The sequence below is a fragment of the Dipodomys merriami genome, unplaced genomic scaffold (genome assembly GCF_024711535.1).
Source record: "Dipodomys merriami isolate MVZ:Mamm:240054 unplaced genomic scaffold, mDipMer1.0.p SCAF_16, whole genome shotgun sequence".
In the NCBI taxonomy this organism is placed as follows: domain Eukaryota; kingdom Metazoa; phylum Chordata; class Mammalia; order Rodentia; family Heteromyidae; genus Dipodomys; species Dipodomys merriami.
In genome coordinates, this window is record NW_027202937.1 from 7483186 (window position 1) to 7510049 (window position 26864).

The following is a 26864-nucleotide window of genomic DNA, read 5'->3' on the forward strand; positions in this document are numbered from 1 at the left end:
AACTTCAACACACACACACAAAGCATTTATTAATTAACCTGGCAGTCTCTTATTTCTTGGTGGTAATTAGGTTTGAATGCAGGGTTTCACACTTGGTAAAGACAGTTAGGTGCTCTACCACTTAAGCAACATTGCCAATCCTTTAGTTTTTTTTTTTTTTTTTTTTTTTTTTGTCAGTCGTGGGGCTTGAACTCTGGGCCTGGGTGCTATCCCTCAGCTCTTCAGCTCAAGGCGAGCGCTCTACCACTTGAGCTACAGTGCCACTTCCGGTTTTCTGGTGGTTTATTGGAGATAGGAGTCTCACGGTCTCTCCTGCCCGGGCTGGCTTTGAACCGCGATCCTCAGATCTCAGCCTCCTGAGTAGCTAGGATTACAGGCGTGAGCCACCAGCGCCCGGCTCCTTTAGTTATTTTTTCAGATAAAGTCCTATGCTTTTACCCAGGGCTGGCCTTGAACTTTGACCTTCCTACCTCCTCCTTCTGAGTAGCATGGACCACAGTACCTGGTTAATTTTGGACATAGCTTCTCCCTCCCTCACTCCCTCACTCCCCCCCCCCCCCTCTGTCCAGGCTGATGGCAAACCCTGATCCTCCTATCTTTACTTCTGAGTTACCTGGAATTACAGGTATTTGGCACTATCTTTCACCTGTTTAAAAAAACAACAACTGTGAAAGCACTTTGCCTGCTTGCCCTGATTTTCTTTTTGTCACTGAAATTGATTTTGCTTTTGCCCATTTAGAATTTGCATCCAGTTTTGATTTTGTGTCTGGGAATTTCAATGCATTCCTATTTCTTTCTCTTTGCATTTCTTCCATAGTTAATATTCAAGCCCTGGAAAATGCCAGTGACTATGACAGGATAGTATTTGAAGAGTGTAACATTTGGATCTCCGAGGAAGGTTAGCAGTACTATGCATACAAAATTTGCCAATTTAAGGACTTTTGCTTCTAAAACTTATTTCTCAGCATAGTGCCCAAAGGACTTGCACGAAGTATACGGTACATATAAACTTATTAAGATGTGTTTTCTTCACAAGATAGACTCACTATTGGCAGTAGATGGGGCTCCAGCCCACATTGGTATAATGCCAACAGTGATAAGCAGGACAGACTAATTAGAAAGTGACAATCTCTCCCAGGAACTCTTCTCCCAGCTTCCAGAAATGGAGGTATAGGTATATGTATGTGTGTATAAATATCATATATATATATGAACATATACAGGGCCAAATGCATTTATATACAAACATGTTAAGTATGGTATATGCAGGGGAGGATTCCAATGGGGTAACTTTTTTGAACAACTAACAGTTTAACAAAATGAAGATCAATCAGCTGGAACATGTTGTGGGGGGTGGGGGACGTTAATGTCAGAGGCGGGGGCGGGGGTGGGGCAGGAGGAACTAGGGAATGGAGAAAGGAAAGGTGGGCAAAATGCAGGCATGATAATCTATGCATGAATGTGAAAATGGAGCCGGGTAACTTGAGGAGAGGGGTGGGGTTGGGAGAGCTGGGAGGATGATGTAAGGAGTGACATTGTATACATCATCCTAGTTACTCAGGAGGCCCGAGATCTGAGGATTGAAGTTCAAAGCCAGACCCAGCAGAAAAGTCCCCCAGAGACTTTTGTCTCCAATTAACCACTCAAAAACTGGAAATGGGGCTGGAAAGGTAGCTTAGTGGTAGAGTGCTTGCTTAGCATGAATGAAGCCCTGGGTTCGATTCCTCAGCACCACACAAACAGAAAAAGCCGGAAGTAGCACTGTGGCTCAAGTGGTAGATCACTAGCCTTGAACTGAAGAACTGAGGGACAGTGCCCAGGCCCAGAGTTCAGGACTCACAACCAACCAAAAGAAGAAGAAGAAGAGGAAGAAGAGGAAGAAGAGGAAGAAGAGGAAGAAGAAAAAGAAGGAGGAGGAGGAGGAGGAGGAGGAGGAGGAGGAGGAGGAGGAGGAATCAAATTTGGGGTGCTCCCAAGGGGACAAGGATGGTTCTGATGCACTGAAATGTGACCTTTTTTTTTTTGAAAGGTGACCTTGACACCAGGTCCTATTGATTTGTCCTGCAAAAATGAGGATTATAGTATTAGCTGTGGTAATGGACTTTAATTATTAATGGGAAGCAATTCTGGGCAGGGAGGGTACTACTTTTAAGCTAAATGATCAGAGTTAGTGGGTGATCAAGTATGGTAGCTCATGCCTGTTATCCCAGCTTCTCAGGGGAAGTGGAGATCAAGGGAATCATGGTTTGAGGTCACTCTCAGCAAGAAGTGAGTGAGAACCACCACCACCCCCATCTCAATGAAGATGCTGAACATGGTGGCACATGCCTATGGTCCCAGCTATGCAGGAGACTACAAGGAGGAGGATTGCAGTCTGGAGACAGTCTAGGCAAGAACACAAGACATAAAACGAAAAATAATAAAGCAAAAATGGTCTGGGGGTCTGGCTTAGCAGTAGAGCACCTGCCTAGCCAGCACAAAGCCAGAATCCAAATCCCAGTGGTGAAATTAAAAGACAGGAAGGAAGGAAGGAAGGAAGGAAGGAAGGAAGGAAGGAAGGAAGGAAGGAAGGAAGGAAGGAAGGAAGGAAGGAAGGAAAGGAAAGGTAGGAAGGAAAGGAAGGAGGGAGGGAAACAGGAAGGCAGGGAAGGAGGGAGGGAGGCAGGAAGGAAGGAAGTGAGTGAGGAAGGAAGGAAGGAAGGAAAGAAGGAAGGAAGGAAGGAAAGGAGGGAGGGAGGGAGGAAGGAAGAAAAAGAAAAGTTAGTGGAAGACCATAGCAGTCCCAAACAGGTACTCCACCAAAGGTTCATTCTTCTCAGAGAAAAGGCTAAAGTGACTCCACTGGATAAAGAACTCTGACCAGTTGAAGTACTTATGAGATGACTGAGATTCGGGATGAAGTGGTAAGTGCTGACAAGGGCCCTGTGGCTGGAATTGCGCTGTCCGCCATGCTGCATTCCTGGACTGTATCCCAGCTACCCTCTTCCTCCCACCCTGTGTTTTTACAGCATGGTGTTTTGGACTGTGATATTTGCCATCTATTGCATAGATTATTGAATGTGAGATGAGATCACAGTGGGATTAGAGGGAGAATGAACTTTCTCAGTTAGCCTGGAATAATTACGGCTAGGAACTCACAGCATCTCCCTTCGGGAGGGAAAGCTGAGTAAGTTTTCACTGGGAGGAATAATTACATTATGTTGAGCAGAAGCAGGTTTTGGTGTGGTTGTCATGCTGGCAAGTTTAAGATTGGACTGTAGTGAACATTTTTCATTCTTGTCTGCCCAGGGCTTTTATTATTCTTATTCTTATTATTTCCTTTTATGCCAGTACTGGGGCTAGAACTCAAGGCCTTGCACTCTTCCTTGGTTTTTCCACTGAAGGTGCTCTACCACCTGAACCACATCTCCACCTCCAGCTTTTTTGGCTGATTATTTGAAGATAAGAGTCTCAGTGGCCTTTCCTGCCTGGGCTAGTTTTGAATCTCGAGCCTCAGATCTCAGCCTCCTGAGTAGCTAAGATGACAGATGTGAACCACTGGCATCTAGCCCTTGCCTAGGGCTTTTAAACACCATTCTTGATTGGACGCTTCCATAGCTTATGCATCAGCCGGAACACCAAATTCTCAAGTCCTCTTCTGAGTGGAATCTAGGCTTTGTTCCTGTCTGACGTCTGAGGGTCGATGTCCTGTAGGGGCACTGCCAGGAAGGCACAGACAGTCTATGGGGTGGAAGCAAGGAAGAGAAGGGGTGGGAGAAGGGGCCACCCGGGGATGACAGCCTTGGCCGCAGAGATGGAGGACGCAGAGGCCCATCTGACCTAGAGAAAGGTGTGTTTGTCCCAGAGGGAGACGCGCGCACCGGTGCCTTGCACAGTGCTCACAGCATGTGCGCCTCCAGAGCTTGACGATTCCCCACCCAGAGGCAGAGCCCGCCTTCCCCTCCAGGCCCCAAGTGGGCAGCTTTCTTAGAAAGGTTACCCATGAATCCCACCCACCACGAACCCAAATTAGCCCTCGTAGAGAGACACGTGGAGAAGCCGATGAGAAAGGCACTGAGGCCTCCAGCCAGCTCCCCGCCTTCCAGCCTCCCCTGGAGCCCTCAGACAAGCCCTTTAGGATCTGATCCTGCGTGGCCATCAGAGGCTCTCAGTATTGTGACAGATACTTGAGACAAGGGCTTTAAAAGGAGTGAAGATTGATTGGGGCTCACCATTGCAGAAGTTTCAACCTGCAATGATCCGCTGGCTCTATTGTTCATGGGCTTTTAAAGCTGAATGTCAAGGCTGGGACATGTGGGAAACCGGAAACAGGGGGACAAATAGGAGAAGGAACATTACCAAATATGGTCTCCAGGGACACGCCCCCCCCTCCCCCAGCTTCCTCCAGCTGGCCCCACCTCCTAAAGTTTCCAGCACTTTCCAAAATAGCACAATCATCTGGGGTCCAAGGTTTCAATGCCTGAGCCTCTGGGCGACATTTCATTCGGTCAGGACATTCTGCCTCTGGCACCCAAAGGCTGCCATTTATCTTATAATTATATTATCTTATAATGTGAAACATATATAGTCTATCCTAATAGTCCTCAGGCTTAACAGTTTTCCAGTATTGTTCAAAAGTTTAAGTCCAAGCCAAGCATCAGTGGCTCACACATGTAATCCTAACTACTCAGGAGGCTGAGACCTGAGGAACAAGATGCAAAGCCAGCCTAGGCAGGAAACTCTAATCTCCAATTAACCATCAAAACACAAGAAGTGAAGCTGTGGCTCAAGTGGTAGAGCACCAGACTTGAGAAAAAAAAAGCTTCATGCATGCTAGGCAAGTGTTAAGGCTACCATTAAGCCACATTCCCAGCCCCTCTTGGGCTTCTTTTAAATGACCCTAATCTCTTTAGCAGCTACCTTTTCCTTGATCTTAACTTTAATGATCACTTCTTTTCTGGCCAAATCTTTCTGCTCTGCTCTTTGCTCACAATTCTCACTGTAAACTTGGCTAAAAGAAGCCACCAGTAACCAGTCCAGATCCTGACTACTAGGGGGTCTTGACGTTTCTTCTTCCAGATTAAATTCTCTGTCATTTTTTTAAGCTTGAGTCACTCACAAAGTCTTAGGGCATGGACAAAATGCAGACAAGTTCTTTCCTACAATGGAACATGGACGTCCTCAGACATGAATGACCTCTAGTCCAACTCCCAAGACAGTCCTCACTCTCTTCTGAGACTTCATTCACAAGAGTCTGTTCTGTTTACACTCCTGTCAACATTCTGGTCTTCTGAGGTTCCCACAGAATCACCCAATGAGTTGTACATACAGCACAGACTTTTCCAAATTCTTCCCACAAACCAGTTCCAAAGGTTTCTGAGCCCGTGGTCTCGAGTGTGACAACAGCGTCCCCCTTTCCTCAGCCTTTGTTGCTTGAGGAAATGCATTTAAAGGAAGAAAGATTGAATTTAACTTACCATTTCAGAGGTTTTCAGTCTGTGGTCAAGTCCATTGTTCCCCTGGGGTGAGGGGAAGGAACAGGATAGAACAAAGAACAAAGAAGCTAAGCTTGTAGCCCATAGGGACTTAGAGACTCACAGGAGAAAGGCTCAAGAGCAAGCTAAAGTTCTCTTAGACACAGGGCAGCAACCTACTTCCTCCAGAGAGGCCCAAGCTAGGGACCAAGCTTCAACCCAAGAGCATATAGAGGACATTTCCTCTTCAATCTTCACCAGGTCTATTCATGCAAGCACTCACAATCGATGCACGATGAGACTGTGCTACCAGAAGGTACTCCATGAGTGTAATAAGTGTTTTATACCACTAAGGGTTTTTTTTTGGCATAATTTGTTATGCAGGCATTGTAATTGGAACAGATACGATATATTTCAGTTAATAGATGATGAGCTCCATATCTTTAAAATATTTTGAGATATAGCATGTGGGACTTGTTGCTTTTGGCTCCAGATCCTGCAAACGTTAGACGCAGCTAGTTCTGTCTGGCACCTGCGTCTGGTCATGGGCGTAGACGTAGACGTGGGGGGGGGGCAGACCTTGGCTGTCATTTTGCACCATTGTTCTTGGCTCTGTGCTTTCCCAGCCTCGACCCAGCCCCTCCCAGGGACTCATGTCATCTCCTCTGTCATATTCCTCTCCAGCAAAAAGCAGCCAGAATGGTTTCTGTTGCTTGTAGCTTAGAAATCCTGGTTCCAGTGAAATGTAGGCTCCAGGTTGCTTCAATTGCACTTTAATTGACCACATACTTCATGAGTGGGAATCTGCTTATTGAGCACTTCCATTGTGCCAGACACTGTGCTGAGCAATTTTCCTGTCATAACTTGATTCTCCTCATCCCACTTAGGGGGGTAGGCACTATCATGAGCCTTGCACTAGAGACAAGGAAAGGAAGCCTCAGAGAGGTTAGGCAACTTGAACAACATCACACTGGAAAACGGTAGAGCTGGAATCAGAACCTGGGCCCATCTGCCTGCTATGAGACCGTACATACCATCTACTTCCAGACCACAGCTATATCTGATGGGAGAGCACATAATGTCATTATGATTTCCACATGTTAAAGGTGTTTTTCTAAGAGCCTGGAGGTGGAATGGTTAGAAATGCTGTCTGAACTGAGTCAGGAAGAAGAGAGGGAACTGGTTAGACAAGGGGGCTGGGGGGGAGGGGGCTGGCAGGTGCAAAGAGCCAGAGCCGTGAACTTGCTTGATCCAAGCAGTCTGGTGACAGCGTGTGGGTGGCCTGCGCAGGGGAGGCACCCGAGGCCCAAATCTCACCGCGTTGAGCACTGTGCACTAAGCCGGAGAAGAGTCTGAACTTGATCCTGGAGATGACGGGGCCACAGAGGGATTTCGGTGGATTTGTGGTTTGGAAATGCCTAGCGAAGCAGAGAGGGTTTTCGGGGTGGGGTGTGTGGGATGGGAGCCGTGGGGGAGGCTTTGGCATAATCCAGGTGAGAAATGAACTGGGTCACACGGAAGCCACGCTGATGGGAAGAGGAAATGGATGGAGAGGAAGGGGGTGGTGATGAGGTGGGGGGGGGGGGGAGGAAGCTGCAGGACTTGAATGTGAATACTAAGAGGAAAGGAAGAGCTGAGGTTGGGTCCCCTGAGTCTGCCTGGGAGACAATGAGGAGCCATCCACGGAGATAAGACAGGCAGGAGAAAGAATGGGGCTGTGTTCTAGGGAAAGAAATGGCAGCCTGGGAGGGAGAGGGTGGGCAGGGGCTGAACCTACAGCTGACTGTGGCTGGGAGGGCCAGCATCCCAGGGAGGTGGAGATTAGATGAGTGAATACTACACTCAGTGGGTCTGAAGAGTTCCTTTCATGGGGTAAGCAAACTGGAAGAATTTGCTGTGCTTGTTTCACAGATCAGGAAACTGGGGTGTTGAGAGCTGGTTCAGGGCAGCGATCCTGGCTCCACCCCCTGGTACTGACCTTACCCACATCTCCCAAGCACAGATGGTGAACCCTACCCCCACCCCAGAGGAGGGATAAACTTCATCAGGGGAGGTGGAAGTTATGGTTCAATATAAGGAGGGTCTAGAGCTGAAGTTCAGGGAACACGGGACAAACATGGGGTTTGAACTCAGGGCCTTGTACACTTGCTTGGCTTTTTTTTTTTTTTTCTCAAGTCTGTGGTTCTATTGCTTGAATCACACCTCTACTTCCAACCTTTTGCTGGTGAGTTGGAGATAAGAGTCATCCTGGGCTCTCCTGCCCGGGGTTGGCTTCAAACTCTGATCTTCAAATCTCAGCCTCCTGAGTAGCTAGGATTGCAGGCGTGAGCCCCTGGAGCCCAGCTCTTGGACAGCTTTTAAACAATGCATTTCCAATCTTTGCATATCCCACCGTATGGCATCTGTTGTCTGGACAGGCTGGAGTCCTGGCCTGCAGCCTAGTGAATTCTGTCAGTGTAGGAAGGATGCTGGGGGGGCTGGCATTGAAGAACAGATGTAAACGTGGTCCTCTTAGGGGCCCTGGTGAGGAGAGAGGCTGTTGGACAGGCCTTCTGCAGCTTTGTCAGTAGTGTCATTCTAGTTCAACCAGGGGAGCTCTGTGGATTCAGGTATCCAGGGCTTCACAAATCCCTGTGGAATTGGTCTGACACCAAGCCCCTTGCATCTGATCTGACTTCCCGTGTGGACAAGTCAGCTTCCTCATCTATACGCTGGACACATGAACCCCCCATTTCCCTGGGGGGTCCCACCATAAAATGAGAGCATACATGACTCCTTTGAGGATGTGTTCTAGGGTGCCCCCTGCCCCCCTCCCTGGAGGTGGCTTTACTGCGGAAGGAAAGCAGGAAATCCACACTGGACTGGTAGACAGCTTGGTCGCTTGTCAGACCAGCGGGGTGAGGTCAGCGGTGGCTGGCGGAGGGCAGGCGCGGGACAGACGAGGGCTGGCACTTGCTCATCAAGCCCCAGAGGGACCGTGGAGCCTGTTGGACCGCGACCTCCTTCTTGGTCCTGACTCACCACGAACGGCGTGGCCCTCGGAGGAGCTGCGTCAGGATGGGCATTTGCCTCTGTCGCCACGGGTGTGGGATGTGTGGGAGCACGCATGCTCAGAGGGGCACCCTGGCTCCCATTAGAGGAGGTAGCAGGTGGGGTATCTTTGAGACGCCTGATGCTCAGGTTAGCTCTCTCTTGACCTCTTCAGAGCAGCGGGGTTCATGTTAGATCTTTGTGGGTCAATCCTGCTGTCTGTAAGCCAAGCATGCGCACACGCATCCGTCAGTGTGGGCTTCACACGGGCCGGCCGGCCCACGGTAAGCAGCCACGGGTCCCTGGTGGTGGCTGTGGCGGGCACTGGTATGGAAGGAGGCTAGAGGGAGGACTCTTGTCCCTTCCAGGTGTGGGACATTTGCCCATAGGGCAGGAACGGTGGGGGGGATGAGAAGAAGTACCGTCCTCACTCCCAACCTCAGACTACCCTGACCGTCCAGCTCCTGCAGTGAGGACTCTTCCTCTCGAAAGGACTTCTCTCTTGCTGTTGTGATTGCAGAAGAAACTCCCAGGGTGGGACACTTTGACTAAGAGAGGGAGAACCCTCCTCCCCGGCCTCACAGCCTGGAGGGAGCCCTTACAATGTCATAGACCCCAGAATGTCTGCTGCTCAGTGGGATAGCTTGCACCCTTTCAGCCCAGCACAGATTCCCTTACTGAGCCTTCCCAAGGGCTCTCAGGAGAGCATTAAATCCCCAGTTCTTGGGAGGTGCATGGGTTGCAAAGACAACTAGGCAATAATTCTATTGGGCCAGACACCAGTGGCTCATACCTGTTATTCTAATTCCTCAGGAGACTGAGACCTGAGGATCATGGTTCAAAGCCAGCCTGAGCAAAAAAGTCCGTGAGACTCTTATCTCCAGTTAACCACCAAAATAAAATAAAGGCAGAAGTGGAGTTGTGGCTCAAGTGATAGAGTAGTACCTTACCACAAATAATAATAATAATAATAATTCCCTGGGACATTGAGTGGGCTCATGTGATAGAGTAAATTCGGGGGTCAGTGTCCTTCTGTTTTACACACATGAAACCCTGGGGTGCCATTTTGTGAGGCTGGATGCCAGCGCCTGGAGCAGGGCTGGGCTGGTAAGTTTCTCCCAGCTGTCTGGGAGAAAGGTTCTGCTTGGTAGCCTAGCTGCAGTATCTCCAGCTTGAGAGATGGATGCTGGTCAACCTTGTAAATATTAATATCAGATAGTACCTAGCCTATAATAGGCCCCCAGTAGCGTGTGTGTGTGTGTGTGTGTGTGTGTGTGTGTGTGTGTGTGTCCTAGAGCTTAAACTCAGGGCCTAGGTGCTGTCCCTGAACTTTTCCACTCAGAACCAGTACACTACCACTTGAGCCACAGCTCCACTTCAGCTTCTTTGCTGACTAATTGGAAATAAGCATTTGGTGAATTTCTCTGCTTGAGCTGGCATTCAACTATGAGCCTTGGATCTCATCCTCCTGAGTAGCTACGATTACAGGTGTAGGCCACTAGTGCCTGGCTATTGATGGATGATGGCTGGATGGATGGCTGGAGAGCTGGCTGAATGAGGTATTAAACCCAGAGTGCCCCATGGCTGGCTTTGGTGAGGGGCAGAGAGTGGGCAGAGGCACTGGTGGGAGGAAGATGGAAAGGGTCAGCCCTTGACCCCCGCAGGCCTGGCTGCCGCCCCCGGGCCCCCCACCCCCGTGCTGTGGCTGCTTTGCATTCTCTCATAACTTGTGAGGCTGCTGAATATACTTTTCTTGTTGGAGCTTTTGTTTCTTCAATCATGACAGAATCTGTACTAATGAGTTATTGGAAAAACCAAGTCTGCTCCAGGCCAGAGAGGCTGTGAGTGTGGAGGGGGGTGGGAGGTAGGAGGTATGCTGGGAGGTTTGGTGAGTCCCTGAAGAGTGTTCTTTCTTGTAAAAGGGAAAGAATTCTAATGGCTCAACAGCTCATCTAGACTGGTATCTGGTATCAAGGACCCCCCAAACACACACACACACACGCACACACACACACACACACACACACAAAACCTAGCTGGGTGGGAGCCTTAAGGTCCCATAGTTCCAAGGGTTTCCCCCTCAGTGCCTCTACCCCTTTGTCCTATTTTAATTTGGGTTCCATAGCTTCCAGAATCTTCTAGATTTTCCTAGAAGCAGACCCCAAAGAAGGAATTCCAGGACAAGTGGTGACTCTAGGATCCAGTTATAATCAGGAGGTGATGGGAATCAGGATGTATTATCTATCCCTGCCTCTGTAGGGAGGTGGAATTCCAGTCACTGGGGAGTCTGGGAGCCAGGGTGCGGTGCTGGGACATCCAGCCTGGGGTGTGAGGGAGCCATGGGATTCGTTTTTCTCCTTCTGAAAGGCCGGGAGCCCTGGACCTTCTGGCTGCCACCTCAGAGGGCAAAGAAGAGGTTAAAAGCAGGTCCATACCGGCATCAAAATCAGCTGAGGGCACTGAGTTAAGAGGGTGGGGTTGGGGCCGGACACCGCCAGGTTCTACTAGACCAGGTACGACCTAGCAATGCAACCTAGTTATGTTGATATAAACTTCCCCTCTGGGGAGAACTCCATCAGGGAAGGTGTCTTCTGGGACCTCCTGCAGCAGGGCCCCAGCAAGAAGACACAGCTATTGAGTTAGTAGATGCCCTTTTTCTTCAGATGAAGATGACAGGGTCCAGGCACATGAACGACTGTGCTCAGTGGGGGATTCATTCACTCAGAAGTACTTCCTGAGCAGCTACTTTGGACCCGAGACTTCAGGAAGCTCCTGGCTTCCTTCCAATCATTCCCTTGCCCAGGGCTGGGGAGGTGGGACTTCCTGGCTCCATTCTGTACCCAGCATGCACATCTGCACTCCTCTGGCCTCCAGCAGACCTGGCAAGAGACCTAAGAACCTTACAGTGAAGGCTGGCAGGAGTCACGTGCCCATGGCCTGTCCTGCGGAGCTGTGCTTTAATGAGTTGTCTTCTTCTCCCTTGGAGGAACAGGGCAGGGGACTCAGTCCAGGATTTCTTGCTGGGGGTAGGGGGAGCTTTAGGGGTTGATATAAAAGCGGTAGGAATGCCAGCCCTCCCTAGCAGATATGCAGGAAGGAAAGGTCTCCTGATGGGAAAAGGAGGAAGAAATGGGGGAGAGGGGGAAGCGCAGCCTGGCCACCCCATCCAGAGATTCGGGCCTTACCCTGTGTCTTGGTGTCACACAGAGGATGTGTGTAGAAACCAGCACCAAGTGCTGAGTCCCAGGGGTCTCCAGGCCACTTGTGGTCATTAGAAAGCTGTTATGGGGGCCTCTCACAGCATGTGCAGGGCTGCGCAGCCGGACACTGGGTTCAGAAGCCATCACGATGAGTCAATTACCATGGCAACCACAGGCCTCTCTGCCTAGACCCTAGATTCTTCTATGACCCTAGAGAATCCCTCTCAAACATAACTTAGGCTGATTTCTCAGCACTGTGGCAATTGGAGACTTGGGATCAGAATTTATTTGACTTGGAAAAATAAAACAGGATGACATTTATTGCACGCGGAGGTGGCAGAGTAAATTCAGACTCACTCCAGTGCAGAGGGATCCCAGGGCCTCTAGGCAGAAGAGTCTGAGGGGGGCGGCGCAGGTTGGCCTGCCTGCCAGAAGCCTGGGCAGACCCCACGCCAAACCCCAGGTCAGGCCTCCCTGGAGGCCAGAGAAGCCCCTGGGGGAAACAATAGAGGAATTTCTTTTGTGTTTTTGTTTTGTTTTTTAAATTTTTAATGTATTTGGAAATAGCATCCATTTATTTCTGGTTATAAAAATAATACATGCCGCTTGTAGAAAACCTGGGAGGAGCAGAAATATATAAAGACAAAAATGCAAATTAGCCCTAATTCCATCACCCACAACAGTCATTAAAATGGTATTATCCATCCTTCTCATCTTTATTCCATACGCCGCTTTTTACATAATTGGGGCCATGTTAATATTATTTATATTATTTATATCCTACCTATAGAGGAAACAGGTCCCTAAGCTCTATATGATAAACACACACACACAGTCTTTTGTTAATTGCACACTGGTGAAGCATGGAGGGCAGGGAACAGGGACAAACCCCAACCCTGCTACCAAATGGGGCCCTGATGGGAGAAGTGATAACACCCCCCATGCCTCTCTCAGTTTTTTGGGGTTTTGTTTTTCTTTGTCAGTGGTGGGGCTTGAACTCAGGGCCCAGGCTCTTAAGCTTTTTTTGCTCCAGCCTGGTACTATACCACTTTGAGCCACAGCTCCACCTCCAGTTTTCTGGTGGTTAATTGGAGATAAGAGTCTCATGGGCTTTCCTGCCCCAGCTGGCTTTGAATAACGTACGATCTTTAGATCTCAGCCTCCTACGTAACTAGGATGACAGGCGTGAGCCACAGGTGCCTGGCTTTCTCTCATTTCTTAATTGGTAAAATGGGTTGCTGGGATCTCTAGCTACAAGAATCCTCTATTATAGTATGTGACTGTGTAGCTAGAATCAAGGAGCTGGACTTTCTAGCACTCAATTTGCTGTCTGGCTTTGAGGGCATTTCTTAGTTCCTCTGATCCGTAGCCATCCACTTCATGAAATGAAAGACTCGTGCAGTATCTAGTAACAAAGCAGATAATTCTTAGAGTGCTTACCATGTGTCAGGCTCTTCTCCAAGATGTCATGTTAAGTCTCAATTTGAGCTCCCCAATAGCCCACTCTTATCAATGGGTTTGGTTTAATTGATGAAGAAATCGAGATCCAGACAGGCTAAGGAGCTTGCCCATAGCTGCTCAGCTAGTAAGCCATAGAGCTGGGATGAAAATTAAGGACCCTAGGGAACTGCCACCCAGGGCGGCTGCTCCGTTGGTAGACATATCTTATACCGTGCCGCCCAACACAGAACCACTGGCCACGGTGGACTTGAACCACTGGCCACAGTGTGACTGAGCAAACAACGTGAAAGTTCATTTAAACAGTCACGTGTGGCTACACGTTGGTGGGCACAACTATTGGATGTCCATTTTGGGGTCTCTTCTCTCTGAAAGTTGACACCAAAGAGTGGCCCACAGTATAGACTCTGGCCTCTGAAGCCAGTGTCTCTGGTTTGATTGTTAGCTGTGCCATTTACTAGCTGTGTGACCTTGGGGTGGTGACTAAACAAACCTCTCTGTTCTTCAGGTGGTTGTGAGGGAAAATGATCTTAAATCTGAGCCTTTTTTTTTTTTCTGGTGACATAACTTTAATACACCCTCCTTGAGATTAGCCCTGCAAAGAATGGGGCTAGTTTAGGCAGGACCACCCTGGAGGGGCTGAGTAGGTGGGCTTCTGGGGTGTCCTTCGATACCTCCCGCAGGGCCTGGATCTAGGCAATGGAGGATCCTGGAGGAGAACCAGACGGGAAATGAGATGAGTTAATCAAAAGGGCAGAGAGTCCCGAGGGCTTGCTGCAGGGTCGGAAACAAGTGTGTGTGTGTGTGTGTGTGTGTGTGTGTGTGTGTGTGTGTGTGTGCACGTGTGTGTGCACGTGTGTGTGTATTGAGGGGAGAGGGAGCTCTTTTCCCTGGTCCTCTCTGAACAGCCCAGGGCACATCCTGGGGTGCTGTGGTCCACATGATGGGTGACCTGGAGATGACGGGCACAGACGGGCTGGAGGACAGCCAATGGGGCTGGCAGAGGAGGAAAGGGACGGCCAGCCATCCGGGGTCAGGTCAGGACAGGTCAGGCCAGAGCAGCGCAGTGGCTGCAGGGCTGTCCCCTGCCCATGGGGGGGAGGGGGGCTCCCCATCTCGCTGTATTTTATGGGAATGGCGCCCCCTGCAGCTTATGCCACGCGGTCATCGTGTGTATGTGTGCGTGCGTGTGCGTATGCATGCGTGCGCATGCATGCGTGCGCATACATGTGTGGGCATGTGTGTGTGGTGTTGTGCACTTCACAGTCCATTCCACACTTTCTGATCCCCCTCCCCCCCATCTTGACCTGGATCAAAAGGGGTGATGCCTAAAGAAAAAAACAGATCACACCGGAGGGGAGATTAAACACAGAGCAAGGAAGAGATCAAGGCCTGTCCTGCATCCTGTCTGCCCTGACCTCAGCTTCACCTCCCCCTTCATCTCCTCTCCCTCCTCCCCTCACACTGGGCTGTCTTGGCAGGCTGGGAAACATTCCACCCTGCTTCCCAGAGCCAGGGAGAGTGGGAAAAACCAGCTCAGCAAAACCTGACACTCCCTTTGGGGCAGCTGTGGCCCAGCAGAGGCCAGAGACAAGCCCTGCCCAGCCTGGCCCAGCCTAGGCCAGCTCACACTGGCTGCAGGCAAACCTCACCCCAGACCTCAGCCACAGCAGCAGGGCGCAGAGCCTCCCAGGGGATCTCCTCTGCCCATCTGCCCCTTCCCTTCCCCCCACAGCCTGCATCTGCCTCACATGCTGCTCACACAGTCCCAATCCACACCGCATTCACCTGTAACCATCTCCCTGATCTACGTATCGTCTGCACAATGTGGGCTTCTGGTATACTGACCACTCAGTATACTGAGACCAGCTCAGCTCACCACAGCAAGCATTACAGCAGGTGGATAATGTGTGCTCAGCCCAGCCCTGGGTGCTATGCATCACACAAGGGACATGTGTGAGGCTCCAGTGGCAGGCGGGGAGCTGTGGGGGACCGGGTGTTCAGGGAGGATCGGTTCTCCAGAGGTTCTGCAGTCCCCCCTAGCCAGATGTGTCTCCCCAGGAAGAGCCAGCGTAGCCTGGTGTGGACCAGGCTTCTTGCTGGGGTGGGATCCTGAGCGAGAGTGGGTTTTCTGCTCTATTCACGACAGCAGTCAGGCTCAGACTCCATCTTCAAACAGGCCTGGATCCCAGGAGCCAGCAGAGACATTTGCATTAGAAGAAAATACCCAAATAAAACCTCAGCCTGCCTCCCCTGGGCTTGGATGAAACTTAGAAGGCTGCACACAACCAGGCTGAACAGGCAGGAGACAATGCCGAAGGAAGACCTCAGAAGTCAGCCACCAGCCCTGCACTGGCTCCCCCACCCTCCTAGATCCTACCATGTGGCAGCAACTCTGCTGCCCTGTGGGATTCAGTTCCGAGATTGGTTGTACAGCTCCATTTGTGTGTGTGTGTGTGTGTGTGTGTGTGTGTGTGTGAGAGAGAGAGAGAGAGAGAGAGAGAGAGAGAGAGCACGCGTGCGCGCGCACACACACACACACACACACACACACACACACACACACACACACATGCAAGCGCACTCATACACCAGTCCCAGGGCTTGAATTCCCAGCCTGGGCTCTATCACTGAGCTTTTTTGCTCAAGGCTAGTACTCTACCACTTGAGCCGCAGCTCTACTTCTAGCTTTTTTTCAGTGGTTCATTGGAGTCACACAGACTTTCCTGCTGGGGCTGGCTCCAAACCATGATCCTTAGATCTCAGCCTCCTGAGTAGCTAGGATTACAGGTGTGAGTCACCAGCTCCTGGCATTAGAATCCTGTGATAACTGGCTTGGACCTTTGGGTGGGGCTCCCTCAGACTGGGGTTCCCTGAGGACAGGTCGTGTCTCTTCAGATGGGTCTCCCTGAAGCCCAGGCAGGGTCTCTCTTTCATGGATGTCTCTAGAAAAATAACAACCAGAATGATGTGGGTACAAAACCTGGCTCAGTAAGTATTTGTTAAATTAATGAGTAGCCGGGAGACCCCAGCTTTTCCTGCTGTATTTTTGTCCTCCCCAAACCTTCCTGTCTGGTAACTCAGCGTTCAGAGTTCAAAGACCATATTTATTTTTTAAAGTCAGTGTTAAAGCAAAATTACTTCGGGTCCACTGAACCATCAGTTTCAAGAAGGTTAAACAACACCTCCTATTCCAACACTGATGTGGACAAAGGGAGCTGGGGAGGGCCTGGGGGTCCCTCACTTGGGAAACGGGGGGCACTGAGCAGTCACCCAGGCCTTGGCTACATGTCATGAGGTGCAGGGCACCACAGAGAGAGAAAGGTCACACAGCTAGGCAGGGCGCCATGATGACGTGATGGCAGAGATCATTCTAGAACTGCTCTTCAGTGACTCCCTGTTATGCTAGCCAGCAAGTGTCTCCAGCTTTGGCTCTGTCTTTCCATCTTTCATCGTTGACAGGCTACCTGACACAGACAAGCGACCCATTTGGACAATGGATATGGAATCGGTGGAAAGCCCAAACAGGAAGGCACCCATTGTGAGTGTTGAAAGTCACCAACCAAGGAGTCCAAAGGAATTGGTCTTCATCTAGCCCATTTTCATATGTTGGTTTTTTTTTTTTTTGTTTTTTTGTTTTTTTGCCAGTTGTGGGGCTTAAACTCTGGGGCTGGGCGCTGTCCCTCACTTCTTCATCTCAAGGCTAGCACTCTACTACTTGAGCCACAACGCCACTTTCAGTTTTCTGAGTGGTTTATTGGAGATAAGGGTCTCATGGCCTTTCCTGCCTGGGCTGGCTTTGAACAGTGGTCCTCAGATCTCAGCTTCCTGAGGAGTGAGGATTACAGGTGTGAGCCACTGGTGCCCGGCCATGTGTTGGTTCTTTTTTTTTTTTTTTTGGTCCGGTCATGGGGCCTGAACTCTGGGCCTGGGCACTGTCCCTCAGCTCTTCAGCTCAAGGCTAGCACTCTACCACTTGAGCCACAGTGCCACTTCCGGCTTTTTTCTTTTTGCTTCTGTGGTGCTGAGGAATCGAACCCAGGGCCTCATGCATACAATGCAAGTGCTCTACCACTGAGCCACCTTCCCAGCCCATGTGTTGGTTCTTATGAGAAGTATTTATTGAGTACCGCTAAGATCAGTGTATGGCACTGGGCAGGCTACAGGGCCAATGCTGGAGTCCCTGTTTCTCAGGCAGCAGCCAGAGGGTGTGTGCTAAATTAAGTCAAAGCCCGCTCTGGCTTTGCTTAAGACCACCCTAGCTCCCATTCCACTCACTAACTAAAGCCCAAGTACTAATGACTTGTTCCCTTACCCTCTTTGATCTCAGCCCCTACCATTGTCCCCCAGCCCGCTTGGCTGCTGTCTCTCCCCTCTAGCTGAAGCTGTGGCCACAGTTTGAATCCTCACCTCTTGAGTCCCATGGTCACAACTCAGACATCATCAAGTTGCTTGTCTGGATTCCTTCTGGAACATTTCAGCATTTACAGCCCCTACTCTTCTTCCTAAGTTTTTACATTCCCCAAATACTATGGGCTTTCCTCATTTGTATAGTGTCTTATCCATCCTCCCCGCCTCCCACCCCCAGGACTATAAATTACATGAGGCAGGGATCTTGTCTGTTTCATTCACATTGAGTCCACAGCACCTAGAACAGTGTGTAGCGCATAGTAGGTGTTCATTATAAATGTTTGTTCAGTGAATAGTAAACATACAGATGAGTTCCACCCCTCCCTACACCTCCAAGAGTGTCACTGCAGGATTGCATTATCAGGAGTCTTGAGCCATACAATTTATAACAGGAGTTAACTGCTTACTAATTAGCAGCTGGAGCCATTAATTGGCTATTTGTTAGAGCCCGAATTAATAAACTGGTCTTTCAGTGGGGTCATAACTCTCCAGGTTCCTCAGCCCCTTCCTAGCCAGGCGCCCCAGGAGCGCCCGCTCTGGGATTGAATCAATACCTGCCACCGTATGATTTTCAGACACCATCTCTTTGGCAAAGCGTAAAGCAACAACACCCACCCAGCAGACTTCCTCTGTCCCCCCTCCCCTGCGCCCCCCCCCTCCGCACTTCCAGCCTCTGATTCACAGGAGGAGAGCCAGTGGCAGGAGATGAGAAGGCTCTCTGGTAACTGGTTATAACAAAAGCTTACAGCTGCCCTGCCTAAGCAAGGCCTGGAGCCCCTGCATTCGGGCCTGCCCCGCCGTTAGCATGGAGATTCTTCAGAGGCAGAATACCAGAAGTCAAGGCAGAATAAGTGGGTAGAACGCAAGACTCTTAAATCTTCAACACCCCCTCCCCCCACCCCGGCCTGCCTCATCTGACCTCAGGTCCCAGGCTCCTTCCTCATAGTTCTGGTACTCAATGTTCTCTGCCCCAACAGCCCCATGGGGGTCCCAAGAATTGTTCATTGTGTGAAAAGAAGGTGAACAGCCCCATCAAGAACACAACTGGACACACCTAGGTCCCTGAGTCTCTTCAGGGTAGAACAATGGGAAAGCAAGGCTACCCAGCCTTGTACACAGGTACAAAGCCCAGTCCACAACCCCACCCCCACCATTCCCCCCAGCAGCCATGCAAGTCCTAAGGGGGGAATGGCTGATATAAATGCCAGTGCCTGGCTCCACATGGTGTCAGCTATGGTCACTATGACTTCTGTCTGTCCATTCTGTAAAGCATGGGTCTTCTCTGCTTCATATAGGAGGGAAAATGAGGGCTAGACAAGTTAGGACTGGAATGCAGGCCTGGCCCGGGCACATTTTCTGATTGTGTGGTTGCAGGCAGCGTGAGATCCTGGGCTCTGGCTGGGCCCAGCTTGCAGGAGGAAATGACTGAATTTCCAGGCACACGCAAACAGGCTGTCAAGGTATTTACACTGCATACAATTAGCTGCAGAGAATTCACAAGCGGATTGCTACAGCAAATGTTCAATCCCAGCCTGGCTCCAATTTGGACTTCCACTCTCCTCCCTCCCAGCCTGGCTCTATTAGACATCTTCTTTCTCCTCCAAGCCCCTGTGCATTGAAGAGAGGAAGAGAGGAGGGGGTAAACTCCAGAGGGTGTCAGTTAAGTAGGGGGGGGGGGCTCCCTGTCTCTTGTAACACCCTAAAAGCCAAGAGGAACAACTCACCAATGTTTGGTAAGGGGACGGCTAATTGGGCAAGTGGACGGTAGTCTGTTTCCTAGGCAGTGATGAGCAGAGCCAGGGAGAGCCAGAATCACTTTCCCCAGGGACTTCTAGAAGCTGTCCAACACCGGGAAGATGACAATAAAAATTAAACTACTCGTCATCACACCCTCGGTTGGTGCCATTTCTGTTCCAAGCAGGGCTAGGTGGGAAGAAGAAAGGTAGCTCTGGGTTTTGGCTTTGGGGTAAGGGGAATACATCAGGGGCACTCCAGGTCTGGGAGTGGGGCGCAGGGGGGGCACAGCAGTAAATTGGGGTTGGATCAGCCTAAATCCCTGTGGGGGATGTGAGTGGGGGTAGGAGGAGGGGGAGGGGGAGGGAAGTGGTGAAGGAGGCGCCCTGGAGTAGGGGGGAAAGTCTTGGGGTGTTCTGGAAGTCCAGCACATGCAGGGAGCGCTGGGGAGGTGGCAGCGCTCCTGCACACTTGGCGGTCACCCCCGGGAGGGCCTGGGGGCGGGGTGGGCGGAACCCAGCAGGGAACTCGCCCTGGGCAAGGGGTGATCTGTTTGCTGTGGCGATTAAAATCGGTGTGTCATAACGTACGTGCTGGAAAACCGGCCTTTCGGGCGTACAGGTCTTTGAGTTTTGACAAACGCGCGGCCGTGGAGCCGCCACGGAGGTCGGGCGCCGGGCGGGCGGGCGTCCCCGGGCTGGGGAGCGGCTGCAGACCTCGGCGCTCCCGCGCCCGCCGCCGCTCCCGCGCCGCCGCCGCTCCCCCACGGTCCCCGGGCGCTCGCCGGGGTGAGTAACGGCGACAGGTGGAGCAGGTGAGATTAGCAGGACCGGAGCGGGTGGCACGATCCCTGGGTCGCAGGCACCGGAAGGCCGCCCGCGCCCCGGGCCCAGCCTCGGCCCCTCCCGGAGGGCGATCGCTCCCCGCTCCCCACCCGGGGCTCCGCCGCCGGAAGGAGGGCGAGCGCCCCCGGGCGCCCGGCCGAGCCTCGGGGCCCGTGGGGAGGCGGGACGCGGAGAGGAGGGGGCCGGGCGGACGCGGGCCCCGGAGCGAGCGCGGGCCCCGGAGCCCCCCGCACCGGGCCCAGCGGGCAAACCTGTTGGCAACCTGTAGGCCGCGGCCGGGGCACGAGCTCTGGGCGCGCCCTCGCCGCCCGCGGCTTCGCCGGCTGCACCGGCATCGGCCCCGCGCTCGACCCACGAGAGGCCGAGGCCCAGGCGGTCTGGAAAGGGGCGAAGGCTGGGCCCGGGGCGGAGGGGGGGACGGCGGGCGCCGACCCGCCGCGGACCCCCGCACACGCGCCGCGAGCCGCCCGCGCCTGTACTCGGATCCCGGTTCGCTCCAGACCCGCCGCCTCCCCAAAGTGCAAAGAACATTCACGAAGTGTGCAAGGTGGGGGGGGGGAAGGAGGAGGAGGGGTCCTCGGAGGGGGGAGGGGAGCGGCCCCGCGCGCGCCCCGCCGCGATCGCCGCGGGGCCGGGGACCCAGCTGGCATCGCCGCGCCCGGCTCCAGCGCCGGCCTGGGTGTGCAGGGCAAGGGCGGGCGAAGAGCGAGCGAGAGAGAGCGAGGAGAGAGCGAGAGAGCGAGGAGAGCGAGAGAGCGCGCGCGGCTGCGGAGCCCGCGCCAAGCCCCGCGTCCCCGCCACTGTCCTCGGGATGGATGGATCCATTCCTGCTTCCTGACATTTTCCTGCCAGGGGCTGGGGGGGGGGGGGAAGGGAGGGGGAGAGGAGAAGTGGGGAGGGGGAAAGAGAGAAAAAGAGAGGACGAAACAGGAGAGAGAGACACGGGGGGGGGCAGTGGCTTCCCCCGGCCCTGTTTTGTTTTCTCTAATTGGTCCTGGGGGAGGCGAGGAAATTGGACGGAGGCCGGGCCGCCGAGCCCGGCTGCCTTTAATTGGCTCCTTTTTTTTTTATTTTTTTAACTGGAGGGGAATCAAACAGGAGAGCGAGCGACAAAGGGTGGGAGAGCGAGAGACTGAACGCGGAGACGCGGGAGGGGAGGGGGGAAGGGAGGAGGGGGAGGAGGGAGGGAGGCGGAGGGGAGGGGGGGAGACGCGGAATGAAAAGCTCCGAGGGGCGGAAAAAAGCAGCACAGCGGAGCCCAAGTTGCCGAGCGAACGAGCGGGCGAACGGAGCGCTCCCGCGGCCCGGAGCCGAGCGGCCGCCGCGCCCCGGAGCCCCGGCCCGGCCCCGCCCGCCGGCCCCCACCTCCCCCCACCCCCCGCCGCCGCCGACACCGAGGCTGCCGGGCGGGGGCGGGGACGACCAAGTTGGGGCGCGGCGCAGCCCCGTCCTCCCGAGAGCGCGGAGCCCGGGAGCGCCTCGGCCGCGGCCAGACGGCGGGAGCGCAGCGCGGCGAGCGGAGGCGGCCGGCGGCGCCCGCGCCGCAGCCCCGGCCTCGGCGAGGGCGCCAGTATTTTTCAAACGATTCAAACTTTCCTCTTTTTTTTTCCCTACCTCCCGCCGCTGCCCGGGGCCCCACTTGCCTGGAACGGCAGCCCCGATTCCCGCGGGGTGCTGCTGGGGCGCGATTCCTCTCCGGGCTCTTCGGTGACCGGGAGAACTTCGCAGAGCCGGGGCCGGGGCGCTTCGCCCGGCGGCTCCCGCGCTCCGGAGGGCCGGGGCCGGGGCCTCCTTTGTCGCCCGAGGCGAGGGGGGGGGTCGGGCTGGGCAGCCCGCCGCTGGACCGGAGCCCGCGACGGGTTCACCCGGGCGAGCCGAGCCCGGCCTCCCCGCGCCCTCGCCCCACGGAGGGGCGTCCCCGGCGGGCGCCGGGGAGAGGTGACAAGTTTGTCGGTCGTCGGTGGCCGCCGCAGCGAGGTCTCAGGAGCCCGGAGACCTTAGCGGACGGCCCGGGGCACCCCGGGCCGGGGCGCTGGCGACTGCGCCGGGCGCGCGGAGGCTCCCGAGGCCGGGCCGGCGCCCCCTGCGTCCCCACGCGGGCAGCGGCCCCGCTGGAGGAGAAGCGCGCGTCTCCGGCTCGCGGTCACCGCCCTCCCGGCCGCTCCTGTGGGAAACGGGGGACAGCGGGGGCGTCGCGGGGGCCCCGGCGGAGGCGCCCGCCGCCGCCTCTCGGGCTGCGCCTCCTCGCGGGGATGAAGCTCGGGCCGTGAAGATGGAGGTGACCTGCCTTCTGCTCCTGGTGCTCATCCCGTCCCACTGCCGGGCACAAGGCGTCTACGGTAAGCGCCCGCGCCCGCGCCCGCTCCGCCCCGCGCGGAAACTTTGCGAGAGGCGCAGCGCGCGCACAGCCCCGGGCTCGGCGGAGACCGGGGTTCGGACTCCCGGAGCGGAGGCCCGCGTCCCCCGCCCGCTCCGCTCCGGGACCCGGCGCGCCGAGACCGGGCTAGCGGCTGCGGGTGGGGAAATGGCTCTCGGAGCTCTTAACGCCAGGATCCGGAGGGTTCGGAGTGGCGGGGGGGACCCCGGACAGACACCCACCCCCAACACAGGGCCGGGAAGCGGGCGGTGCCCGATCCGGAGTTGGCGCGCGGCGGGCGGGCGCGCGGTGCGAGCTGCCCGCGGCCCGCCAGCGGCCCCGCGGCGGCCGCCGGGGCTTCGCGTCTGGCCGGTCTGAGCAGACGCCGAGGCAGCCCCCGGCTCAGGCGCCTCCGACCCCGGCTTCCCTTCCAGACCCAGGCTCAGCCAGCTCCTCCTTGTCCCCACCCCCGGCTCCCCGGCGACCCGAGCCCCACGGCCCCACCTCCCTCCTGCCCGTGTGTGCGCCGCGCCCCGGCCCCCAGGAATCGCACACACCGCCCGCCGCACGCACCCGCGGGCTGCGGGTCCCAACACTTGCTTCCTGCAGCAAGCCCTGGAGGCGCCAAGTAGAAATTCGGGTCTCCCTTCTCCATTCCATCCCGCGGCCTTTTCCCAGGGCCAGGCTCCGAGTACCGGCTGCCCCCAGTCAGCCAGGCTCCCCTTCCGGCCCTGCCTGCCCTGACCCCGTGGCACGGGATGTTGGTCTCTAGGACCTTCTCCTGATTGCCAGGATGGCTTGTTTGCTGCTCCTTCTTCGTGATTCGTGTCTGGAGTGGAGGGCCGAGGGCCTCATTATTCCCCCCCCCCATGAGATCGAGGGGAGTTGGATCTCTTGCTGTGCAGGGGGGTGGGGCAGCCGCCCCTGGAAAAACAGCCTCAGGTGTTGGTGCCAAAGGCTTCCTCCTGAGGAGCCCTGCTGGGCCTGTGCCTGGGGAAAGGGGGTGTGGGGGTGTCCTGTCTAGGAGAGGTGCAGCGTCCCTGGCCTCACAGGGCTAAGCTGGCTTGGGCTGAATTCCCTGGTTGAGGCTGCCCCAGGCACTGGGCCAAACTCCGCTGCTTCTTAATTAGTTTGTGTGTCTCTTACTGCCTGGCCCCTTGCATAGGCCAGGAAGGCAGGAAGGAGGAGGGCTGCTGCTGCAGGCTCCCAGAGACGTTGGGTGCTGGGGAAGAGGCCGTGGAAGCCCTGGCCTCCCCAGGACAGAGGAAGACACTAGGGCTCTGGGGTCTCTCTTTTCTTCCCCCAAGGACCTCCTACAGTTCACCACCCCCCGCCCAGGCACTCCGAGGAGTCAGCTGAGGCCAAGCACAGAAGAACCTTTCCTGGGGTGCTGCTGCCCTCCCTACCCCTGCCCTGCTCCTGTGCCCTGGGCACCAGCTTCTCCAACCCTTCAGGAATGTGTGGGCCATCTCGGGGGAGGCCCCTCCCGGCCTAGCTAGAAAGCCCAACAGTGAGGCCCAAAGGCCAGTGGGCTTCGTGCGTGCTTCTTCCTCTCGGAGGCCTTGGGGGCCAGCACGGGCCATAGGCTCATCTTTCCCCTCTGCTCTCTGCGTTTTCTTCCCTCTTTCACGAGTCTGGGTCCTGGCTGCTCTTAGCACAAATCAAAGAGAGTGGGTGTGCTGGGTGACCCTGCTCTCCAGTGACATGGTTTCCTCCTTCCCTTGGAGAGATGGCTTCAGTCCCCAAGGGGACTGCATGCAGAAGGCCTTTGTGGAGGTGGGTGGACACGGAGGGACAGCAGGAGAGTATGGCCAAGCTGCCAGGCCCTTTTGAGGCTGCCAGCTTCCCTAGATATCACAGAAGCCCAGCTCACCCCTATAGGGCAAGAAGTAGAAAGGACAGCGGGGCTCCTTCTTCTGCCCCTGGGCTGTTTCTCCCCCACCCCGTGCAGACCAAGCTAGTATGCCGAGAAAAAGTCCTGTGCGGGGGGGTGCTTGTAACCAGCCTCCCCCCACCCCAAACATCTTAGGAGCTTTGCGGATATGTGTTGAATGAATGAAAGGCCATGGTTGAGGGAAGTTGGAGAAATACTCCTTGAAATTCCCCGTCTTCTGGAAGGCGTGCCAGGGTTTGGTTGCTGTCAGAGCAGTGGGCTGTGGTTGAGGGTTTCAGCTTAGGCAGAATCATAAGAGTCTCCAGCTGGTAGCTTGAGAAGATTTAGAAAAGTCTGGAAGCCCAGTGTTTGCCCTGGCAGAGAGGGGTAGGAGGCAGCAGGAGGTTTTCCTGGAGCCACAAGAGAACGAAAAAAAAATGTATGTCCTGGGGAGGGGGGGTCCTCAGCCTGTCCCTCTGTCCCAGGCCTGTGAGGCTAGCGAGGGGGGACAGAAAGGCAGCTGAATGAGGAGACTGGGCTGAGGAGTGGAGAAGAGTGGGGGTGGGGTGGGGCGGATCTGGATCTGGCAGCGTTTGGCCTGGGCCTGGATCTCACCAGGCTGGTGAGAGACAGCTGCTGCCAGCCCCTGTCCCGTTCCCTCCCGTGCGCTCAAGCCTGCTGTGCATCGGGGGCTGGGACACACGCTCAGCTTGGCCAGGTGGCTCCTCGCATCTTTGGGGCACAGATGCTACAACTGCCGGGTGCTGGACCAGATGGTCCATTTGGAGCGGTTCCCCTCCCTCTTCGCCTCCCCATCTCCTGGCCTAGCTTGTTGTCCTCAGGGTGGATTCCTGTAATCTGCTCTCTGGCAGGAGCCAGAGGCCTAATTCTGGGACAGAGACACCAGCGGGGTGACCAAGGGGACTGTTCTGTGTGGAGATGGCGGAGCCCGCCCGCTTTTCTCTCCTGGCCTCCTAGTCTCCTCTTCCAGTGGCCAGAAGTAGGACAGGTTGGTGGGATTCCTTTCCTTTCCCAAAACACAAACCCCTGGATTATTTAATATGCAGAGATGGGAAATGACATTATCCTTAAGACAGGTTGTTTGCAACTTACTGGTGGAAGTCAAAATATTTCACCAAAGGTGTCATCAGAAACTACTATCCTATGCTAATTTTTGTGGGAACATGAAGACAGATGTTGAATAATTTGACAAGAGCAACGTAGCTTTACAGAATTATCACCGAGTCAGGTTTTTCTCCTCCTCTGGGGAGCGTGGTGAAGGAATTTCAGGGTGTCTCCCAGTGTGGGCTTCTGGTGTTGCTCTGGGTGTGGGCACCCGGGAGTTTGTGCTGCTGTTTCTACTCCCCGCCTTGCCTCTGTGGTTCCCTGGAGGAGGTATTACATCCGAAAGCAGTTCCCTAGAGCCCGCAGAAGGTTCTGGGCTTCTTAAATGTCCTCGGAAGGTCCTATCACCCCAGTCCCTTCTCACTTCTCCTCTGTAGACTTGGCAGGAAGGAGAAAGCGCCTTGGGTCCACATTTCCTGGCTGTTTTGTTTGCTTTGTGAGCACGAACACTTCTCACCCCCCACCTCCCAAAGTAGATGTTGGCTCCTAAGCCCCCCGAGCCAGCATGAACTGTCTGTGGAGTCCGGTCAGTGTGTTTCCACAGGCCCTGGGTCCTTCTGATGTCCCTTCCTACGCTGCAGAGGGACATCTGTGCTTCCCAGATGGGTGGGGCCCTAGCTTTGAAGGGAGATTGGTCAGAGCCGGGTTTTGTGAGGCAGGATCGCACCCTGGGGGGGGGGGGGCAGGAAGGGGAGAGAGTGGGTTATTCAAGAGCCAGGCCTGGCGGTGAGCTGCTGAGAGCTGGGGTGGCAAAGCCTCATTTAGAGCCTGGTATTAGATCTGCTTTGCTGGAACATGGAAGGACGGGCGGGGGGCTCCGTAGGGAGAATGGAGGGAGCTAATCACAGCGCCGAGGCCTGGCAAATGAATGATGCAGGAAATCAATACCTGGGGGCGGGAGTGGAAATCCGGGCAGTGGTAGCGGCCCTGGCTCCTCCCGGCTACCCACAGGCACCGACCGGCCTGGGAGGAGTGAGACAGAGGCAGCCAGGTGGAGAGGACCCCCTCTCCTCCCGCCTGCCCCCCTCCCCGACTTCTGCCCTCTCCTGACTTTTCATCTCCTGGTGGCTGGGCTCATAAAGGTTGGACCAGGAGGTGCCACAGGCAGTGAGGCTGGGAGACCTGGAAGATGGAACCTTGGGTCCCCTCAGTCCCAGAAGACCCCCCCATGTCTCCCCTCCTTCCTGCCTAAGAACACCTGAGTTAGGGCCCTGATAATGTGTGGGGTGAATTGCCTGGGGGCACCTGCTCTCTGTGGCTGGCATTGCTGTTCCAGGCATGGCCAGCAGGGGGCAGCGTTGGCCGCCACATCGCTTCTGCTTTTGCCGGGCTTTTGTGGGCCTCACCCTGAAGGAAAGTCAGAAGGAGGAATCTTAATTC

General features: G+C 54.6%; 1 protein-coding gene across 2 annotated transcripts in view; it reads left to right on the top strand.

Moving 5' to 3' along the window:
• The first annotated feature begins 22198 nt into the window (after positions 1 to 22198).
• Positions 22199 to 26864, top strand: part of Mdga1 (MAM domain containing glycosylphosphatidylinositol anchor 1) — a 45052-nt gene continuing 40386 nt past the window's right edge. For both annotated transcript variants that reach the window (XM_070023849.1, XM_070023848.1), the window contains exon 1: positions 22199 to 22469. In XM_070023849.1, coding sequence (XP_069879950.1) covers positions 22403 to 22469 — 67 coding nt within the window. In that variant the 5' untranslated portion in view covers positions 22199 to 22402. The remainder of the gene's footprint in view (positions 22470 to 26864) is intronic.